Source organism: Diaphorina citri, unplaced genomic scaffold (genome assembly GCF_000475195.1).
Source record: "Diaphorina citri unplaced genomic scaffold, Diaci psyllid genome assembly version 1.1 scaffold3350, whole genome shotgun sequence".
Classification (NCBI taxonomy): domain Eukaryota; kingdom Metazoa; phylum Arthropoda; class Insecta; order Hemiptera; family Psyllidae; genus Diaphorina; species Diaphorina citri.
This window is the reverse complement of record NW_007380759.1, coordinates 10,452-19,565: the sequence shown is the minus strand read 5'-3', so window position 1 is coordinate 19,565 and position 9,114 is coordinate 10,452. Positions and strand designations below refer to the sequence as shown.

Genomic DNA, 9,114 nt, shown 5'->3' with positions numbered 1-9,114 from the left:
AAGAAGGAAACCAAGCTAGCAGGGTCAGTCGTCCAGGAGCTAACAGTCCCCGTGCGTTCTTCACCTCCCGCTGTTAGACCTAAGAAGACCGACGTCTTGTCCATCCCCCACCCATCCGATCTTTTACGACAGTATATTCTACTCAAATGATTTTATAAACAGGATGTTAACAATTTGAGTCCTATTCCACCGAGATCGATTTCTTACTGTGTATAAGCTGTGGAAGTCCGATTTATACTGGATAGGTAGTTTAACATCCGGTCACGCACCCGTCAGAACTCGTTACAAAGAACACCCTGTATGTGGTATATCGGTAAACCAACAGAACCATCCAGTATACATGCCCTTTTCATTTTCAGTCATTGATAAAGTCTCTCCTCCCCTCTCTTCCTTGCCCCTCTCCCTCCTCTTCATCTCAATCCCTCTCCCTCCCTCTCTCCTTCTGCTTCTTCTCCCCTTTACCTCTTTCTCCTTTTCCTTCTCCTCTCCCCCCTTCCGCTCTCCCTTTCCATTCCTCTTCTCTCCCTCATTCTCTCATTTCGCCTTCTCTCTCCCCCCTTCCGCTCTCCCTTTCCATTCCTCTTCTCTCCCTCATTCTCTCATTTCGCCTTCTCCTCCTCCTCCTCCTCCTCCTCCTTCTCTTCTTCTCTCCCTTGTCTTATCTTCTCCCAAAATCACCCTCTCTGTATTCAAGTCGGATACAGGGCGGCTGTGCGAACGTCAAGAGCTCTAATAAGCGGCTCGTCCCAGCCTCTAAAAAAAACTAGTACTTATATTATTATTACCAACTAGTAGGTAGTAGATCTAAACAAAGGTTACTACGATTAATAAATTTGTAATGTGTCTTTTCTCGCGAGAAAGTTGTTTGCTTGTGGAAATGTAACCTGCCAACGTGCCAACTAATTATAGAGACACTTATTGGTTTCTATTCAAATAATGAAAGGAACAAGTTCCATGATCTGCACGCAATGGATTAATATGTAGTATAGTGTAGGTATGTATAGGCAGTATAGGGATTAAAAGTATTAACAGATATGCTAATTCGAGAATGCCAAAGTAGGTACACTTGGGAAAAAAAATTCTGGACTCTTTCAACTCAACTTACTTAAACGAGTACCTACATGGAGGATAAACAATAATAGTGTAGTAGCCTACTGCTGGAGTAAAGGGACTTTTCAGTCCTATGCGAGCAGTATAAATAAGCACTATTATTATTATTATGCTCTTTGCTCTCCGCTGCACTCTGTTTTTGGCCTTAAGCAACGTTTACACTACACTGTAGCCCAAGGACGCTCAACCCTATGCCCGAAGGATTTTTGGGTGGCCCGCGAAGGATTTTTGAGAGAAACAGGAAAACCTGGCATTGGCTAAGCCAATCGACAGCGCCTTTAGAGTTCAAGAACAGCCTCCGGGCATTCTCAGAGACCAACAAACTCTTGAATATGAACCTGTAGACTGTAGACCTGAGGTAGAATTAAGGTAGAAACACACTACTATCACGTCACGTCACGTCACGTGAGGACATGGGGAGCCAGAAAGATATAGTTCAAAGTTTTCCCATGATATTGTAGGTAATTTCGTTCAGGACAGCCTCACTACTATCACGTCACGTGAGCTCACGTGACGTGATAGTAGTGTGTTTCTACCTTTAAAAACAACTTGTACGGCTTGAATCTCTCTCCATTTGGTACTTGGCGGACCAACACGACTGTTTTCCGCTGGGGATCTTCTTTTCTCAGCGAAGAAAATTGCAATTTTTCGCCTAGTCATACTGCCATGCGTAAAACATAATATTCAAAATTCATTGTTCCTCGCAAAGCCACAAAAACATGTGACGGCTTACCTTATAGTAACTAGTATTGTTAAGTCGACTCTATGTATGATATGGTACGAGATAGATAGATACCTGGCTTACCTTATAGTGCCTAGTATTGTTAAGTCGACTCTATGTATGATATGGTACGAGATAGATGGATACCTGTGTTGTTTTGTATGTTGTGAGGTTCAGGAAGTGTTCTTACAATGGTTTTTAGAAAACTTGAAGATACCGGGAGAGTGTTAACAGGAGCATCAGGATAATCTAATACCTAAGTACTTTACTTTAACAGGAAAACGGAAGACTTTAAAATGGTAAGTTCCCGAGGAGTATGGGTCAATATCCTAAGTAGGTACTTTATCAGGCACCAGGCACAATCCATTTGTCAAGGGTCCAAGTTTACCTTGTCCTTGGGATTTTTTCACCACAGGATCAATTTAATTTGAAGAAAACTTTTACTGATGAAAATTTGTAATTAAACAATAAGTTTAAATTAGAGTAAGTTACCGTTCTATGGGGACAACTCATAAAGGGATAGGGATATATCATAGAATCATAGGTATCAGAGAATTTGCTTTAAGGAAGGTCGTAGATTGATTTAGAAATACTATAAACGTATAAATTAATGCCAATATGAGGGGTTGTTTTGGCACGGCTATGGGTGTTTACTCTCTATTACAAACAAAGTAGGTAGGTACTCGTATACGGAACCTATACAAGGTAATGAGAAAGTATTGCAATCGGTCCAAAAAATTATAGTAATAGAAAGAAAAATCTTGATGAATCCGTGAGGAAAATATCTAGATTCGGCGTGAACGACCTGGTATTCCAGAGTTAAAGCGCCTCAAAGGAAAAAAAAAATAAATATCTAGATTTCATAACTCTACATTTCATAAATCAATATTTTTTCCTCGAATGTAGAAAATTCAATAAAAACTGCGATCTACTATAGAACGCGTCTTGGGGTGCGGTACTTGGTGTGGTAATTATTTACTGATATTACTTGAGATGGTAGTAGCTTACAGGGCATCCTCAATGTAAATATCTTTCAAGTTTTCTAGTGCACTTCTTAGGCAGTGTCCACACTCGGTCGATGTCTACAGACACCTCCAGAAAAACGTCCACACTTAAAATCCTTTGTCCTAGTTTATTTCAACCGATGTCGATCGACTCGATAGGCTGCAGTAGCTTACAGGGCATCCTCAATGTAAATATCTTTCAAGTTTTCTAGTGCACTTCTTAGGCAGTGTCCACACTCGGTCGATGTCTACCAGACACCTCCAGGAAAACGTCCACACTAAAATCCTTTGTCCTAGTTTATTTCAACCGATGTCGATCGACTCGATAGGCTGTTTAGGATTATTGAGATATTGGGAAAATCCTACAATGCTGCAGTGAGCACCAAAGTTGTGACATAATAACACAAAGAAACTGCATTTAACATTTACTGTGTAAAGCTGGAAGTCTGATTTATACTGGGTAGGTAGTTTAACATCCGGTCACGCGCCCGTCAGAACTCGTTACAAAGAACACCCTGTATGTGGTATATCGGTAAACCAACAGAACCATCCAGTATACATGCCCTTTTCATTTTCAGTCATTGATAAAGTCTCTCCTCCCCTCTCCCTCTCTTCCTTGCCCCTCTCCCTCCTCTTCATCTCAATCCCTCTCTCCTTCTTCTTCTTCTTCTTCTTCTTCTTCTTCTTCTGCTTCTTCTCCCTTTTACCTCTTTCTCCTCGCGGCCTAGCGCTTACAAGGCAGACGCACTACCAACTAAGCTAACTAGGCTGGCTATACCCTTTAGTAATAAGAGAAAAACTTGCTGTAATTGTCGAACGCCAATTTTCTTAACAAACATAGCACATGGTTTCGCTAAAAGTAGTACCACCGGCTGTTTAAACCCTGTCACTGCGACTTCATTACACCTTCTGTGACATTCAAGAACTCTTGTGCCCTAGGGTTTAAATTCGGACAAAAAAGAATAGGTGATCTGAGAGCAAAAAACTCATCTATGCTCTTTGCTCTCCGCTGCACTCTGTTTTTGGCCTTAAGCAACGTTTACACTACACTATAGCCAATCGACAGCGCCTTTAGAGTTCAAGAACAGCCTCCGGGCATTCTCAGAGACCAACAAACTCTTGAATATGAACCTGTCGACCTGAGGTAGAATTAAGGTAGAAACACACTACTATCTATCACATCACGTCACGTGAGGACATGGGGAGTCAGAAAGATATAGTTCAAAGTTTTCCCATAATATTGTAGGTAATTTCGTTCAGGACAGCTACACGTGACGTGGTGGTAGTGTGTTTCTACCTTTAAAAACAACTTGTACGGCTTGAATCTGTCTCCGTTTGGTACTTGGCGGACCAACACGACTGTTTTCCGCTGGGGATCTTCTTTTCTCAGCGAAAAAATTGCAATTTTTCGCCTAGTCATTCTGCCATGCGTAAAACATAATATTCAAAATTCATTGTTCCTCGTAAAGCCACAAAAACATGTGACGGCTTACCTTATAGTGCCTAGTATTGTTAAGTCGACTCTATGTATGATATGGTACGAGATAGATGGATACCTGTGTTGTTTTGTATGTTGTGAGGTTCAGGAAGTGTTCTTACAATGGTTTTTAGTGTTTTATGATGTTTTCCCCAAAAAAGCTAAAATATGACGTTTTAGTATGATATCATGACATTATGACGTTTGAAGGACTCTGGTTATAAGTTGTAACTTTGTCCAACACCACAAAGTACGTAGGTACTTATATTATTATTACCAACTAGTAGGTAGTAGATCTAAACAAAGGTTACTACGATTAATAAATTTGTAATGTGTCTTTTCTCGCAAGAAAGTTGTTTGCTTGTGGAAATGTAACCTGCCAACGTGCCAACTAATTATAGAGACACTAACTTATTGGTTTCTATTCAAATAATGAAAGGATCAAGTTCCATGATCTGCACGCAATGGCTCAATAGTATGGTATTGGGATTAACAGGTATCCTGATTCGATAAGGTTAAGGTAGGTAGAGGTACACTTTTGATGATTTTTCTGGTCTCTTTGAACTTAGAAGATAATCTGAAAATCTGATCATGGATTTTTGTCTGGGAGGTTTATATTTGTAACCAATAGGCGAGGTTTATGCCTGAGATATTTTCTACTATCTAACCCTTGGAGTTCTATTTTACTGTTAACTTCTGAACTACATAAATGAGTATAAAGTTCATGCATTAGATGGGATTGAACCCGAACCCCCCCCCCCCCCCCTGTTTATCAGGCGCTCTAAATAACATTGTTTCTGTTTCTTTCAGTACTTCGGCGAGAGATTTAGTAGAAATTTGCAACTCCTTGCATCCACTATGTTCACCGTACAAATGGAATCGGTCCAAAAAATTATAGTAATATAAAGAAAAATCTTGACGAATCCGTGAGGAAAATATCTAGATTCGGCGTGAACGACCTGGTATTCCAGAGTTAAAGCGCCTCAAAGGAAAAAAAAAAATAATAATAAAAAAAAAATAATAAATATCTAGATTTCATAACCCTACATTTCATAAATTAATATTTTTTCCTGGAATGTAGAAAATTCAATAAAAACTGCGATCTACTATAGAACGCGTCTTGGGGTGCGGTACTTGCTGTGGTAATTATTTGCTGATATTACTTGAGATGGTAGTAGCTTACAGGGCATCCTCAATGTAAATATCTTTCAAGTTTTCTAGTGCACTTCTTAGGCAGTGTCCACACTCGGTCGATGTCTACCAGACACCTCCAGGAAAACGTCCACACTAAAATCCTTTGTCCTAGTTTATTTCAACCGATGTCGATCGACTCGATAGGCTGTAGTGTGGACGCACCTTCAGGGTTTTTGGGTGTGAAGCTCGAGCATATTCTTCAAATTATTTCTGCCTTGTAAGCGCTAATAGCTCGCGGATTCTTTTCCCGTCCGGGGTAGATTTTCTCGGAACGGCTGACTTTTTCCTATCCTGTCTTCTCTCTTCGACTTCGAGACGATAAGACCCGGACAGTTACAGTTCCTTCTATCAAATCTCTCTTAAAAAAAAAAAAAATTGCCATTAGAAAAAGATTTAAAAAAAGAGGTTTGATAGAGAGAACTGTAACTGTCAAAGTAAATCCCAGGAATTCCGATACTTGTCAATTCCGAGATTTCAAATGAAATTGGCATACCAGGTTCAAACGGTTATTCTCATTAGAATGACAATAACGCAATAACCGTTCATTAGAATGACAATAACCGTTTGAATGACAATAACCGTTTGAACCTGGTATGCCAATTTCATTTGAAATCTCGGAATTGACAAGTAGTAGGTATCGGAATTCCTGGGATTTACCTTGACAGTTACAGTTCCCTCTATCAAACCTCTTTTTTTTAATCCTTTTCTAATGGCAATAACCGAATGAATGCCCCTCGTATGCACATTTTATTTGAAATCTCGAAATTGGTAAGTAGCGGAATTCCTGGGATTTACCTTGATAGTTACGGTTCCCTCTATTAAACCTCTTTAAAACAATACCTTCTCATTACTTTAACTGTCAAGGTAAATCCCAGGAATTCCGATACTTGTCAATTCCGAGATTTCAAATGAAATTGGCATACCAGGTTCAAACGGTTATTGTCATTAGAATGACAATAACCGTTTGAATGCCCTCGCATGCCAATTTCATTTGAAATCTCGGAATCGGTAAGTAGCGGACCTCCTGAGATTTACCTTAACAGTTACAGTTCCCTGTATCAAACCTCTAAAACAATAGGTACTTTCTCATTACTGTGGTAATAGAAAGTAAAAATCTATCTGTTTCAGATGACATCGACAACCCAGAGGCTCCTCGCTCTGGAGGACTACATAGTGTTTGGTGGCATGCTGATAGTATCTTGCTCTATTGGTATCTACTACGGGTGCAGCTGCTTTCAGAGAAAATCCATCCAGAAGAGAAAGGAAGAAGGCAAGAGTGAAGCTGGAGAACTCTTGGTAGCCAATGGAACCTTGGGGACCATACCGGTAGCACTCTCGATGCTGGCAAGGTAAAAATTCGAAAATAGCCTCCGACTTGCGATAGACTTGCGCTCCGGAGTTCCAGGGTTCGACTCTTGGCGGGATGGAAGATTTTTCGGCTCTGTACTTGGAGTTCCGGGTGCACTCAGCCTCGTGAGGACAATTGAGTAGCTACTTTAATCGAGTAGAGACCAGTGGCGGCATTACCAGTGAAGATTATTGAAATATGAAAATTGATTGCAAAGGAGGCACTTAGTGATGCTGTGATATCCTCAAAAGTTGTGAAAAGGCTCTGTTTAACCACAATAAATTCATGATTGAAAAAAGATAAAAATAAAAAGTTATTCTACTACCTATCTGGTTTCAGTTTTCTCTCATCCATCACATTCATCGGTCAACCAGCAGAAGTGTACAAGTTCGGACCTCAGCTGTGGATGTTTGGTGTGTCCTGCTTCTTCGTAATCCCTATTGTAGGATATATCTTCGTTCCTTTCTTCCAGAAGAACAACTTCACCTCAGCCTATCAAGTGAGTTTTCTCAACCTATTTACTTTACATTTCAAAGCCTCCTTAACAGAAGCAGTCAGCGAAGGGTTATTTTCCTCCTAATGTGCCTCAAAACCTTCCTTCTCAACACCTTGAACCCTTACCTATGTACCCAACTTGCAGTACCAGTAATAGGCAACAGAGGCCCTAGTGTCCAGTGAGGGGGCCCTTTAATATATTAAAAAAAAAAAAAGACTTGGAAAAAAAAATCCTAGACCATAATTCCGGGCCCTAATATCAACATATTATTGTCTGCCTCAATAAGGTTCCCTAACATAACGTCATAGATTTGTTTTCCTAGAAATTTAACAAAATAGGTAAAGCACATTAAAAAATCCCCAGTAGGTAAACCAAGAACCTGATAACTAATAAGCAGGTGATAAACACTATGTATGAACCAAGTAGCTAGTAGCAGATAAAGGACAAGGCACATATGGTCACTTAACAAACAACAGCGCCTAACGACTACTAATTAGGTTATGTGACTGCAATCAGCTTCAGATCCAGAGATATCTTACCGTGGACTCGGCAGCCAAGGCGAGGCAGTGAGTATTGTCCAATTGGAACGTTTTTGTACCGTTATCTTAAAGGTGAGTCCAAACATAGTCGACCGGCCGTCGATCGACGAGATAAAACTATGTGGTCGAGGTAGAGTGGACGTGTCAGTCGACTTCGATTGATGGCCGGTCGACTACATGTGACACACCTTGACAATTTAATAGAACCCTACTTATACAAATAATGCCCGACATTCACGCTAAGAGCGTTGGAACGTGGGTGGCGGAAATGCTCGAGACCTTGGTTTGTCAAACGGTTTGAGATACCTGGTTATCTCTCCAATGGAAAGTTCCCCAATGTCAGTTGTCAATTTCCCAAAAGAAGATACAGATAAATATCTAGACGACATTTGTCAATGGAGACAGTACATGCTTTCATTTTATTCACATAAAAGTTCAAATTAGCACTGACTATTCCGACTGTGATCATGGTTCGCAACATTACTCAGAGTAATGAACTTGAGTCAGGTTCAAGGAAAACGGTACGAAGTAATGTGTTTATAATACGTATGATAATGTACTCGTAATGATGTTAGGTAATATACGTAATGATCAAGTATGTGGTAACGACCTTAACGCAATTAATCATTTAGCTATTAGATTTAGTGTTACTTTTCGCCATCCCACGATACAAGATACTGACTGTGGGATGAGCAGCAGTCACCCTCAGACTGTCTGACACGGTTCGTCAGACAGTCCAAATGTATGTAGCGGAAAAAGTTTGAGACCGTCAGCTCCCATGGCGTAGTGGTCACTGCGCTCGCCTTGCACGCGGGAGACCCGGGTTCGATTCCCGGCGGGGTCAAGAAATTTGTATCATCCAAATGATTGATTCCGTGACTGGCTGTTGCGGGGCCCACTCAGCCTCGTGAGGAAAATGAGTAGCTATGACATATAAATGCGCATAGCGACCGGTGCCAGCATGGTAGGTAAACATTGGATTTTAGGATTATTGAGATATTGGGAAAATCCTACAATGCTGCAGTGAGCACCAAAGTTGTGACATAAACATAATAACACAAAGAAACAGCATTTACATTGTAATAATAAAGGAAGGACGGACTAAAAATTGCGATTTACCCAGAGGGCCATCGAGAGATGTATTTTGGGAATTACTAGGATCATGGGCGTATCCAGCATCGGGTTTGGGGGGGGGGGAGGCCGCGGTTAACGGGTGGGACGCCCC

At 40.7% G+C, this 9,114-nt stretch overlaps 1 protein-coding gene across 1 annotated transcript in view; it reads left to right on the top strand.

The window, feature by feature from the left end:
- Positions 1-6,229: 6,229 nt before the first annotated feature.
- The window catches only part of LOC103520237 (sodium-coupled monocarboxylate transporter 1-like), a 7,982-nt gene continuing 5,097 nt past the window's right edge, over positions 6,230-9,114 (top strand). The window contains exons 1-3 of the mRNA XM_017448447.1: positions 6,230-6,274; positions 6,635-6,855; positions 7,194-7,389. Coding sequence (XP_017303936.1) covers positions 6,230-6,274; positions 6,635-6,855; positions 7,194-7,389 — 462 coding nt within the window. The remainder of the gene's footprint in view (positions 6,275-6,634; positions 6,856-7,193; positions 7,390-9,114) is intronic.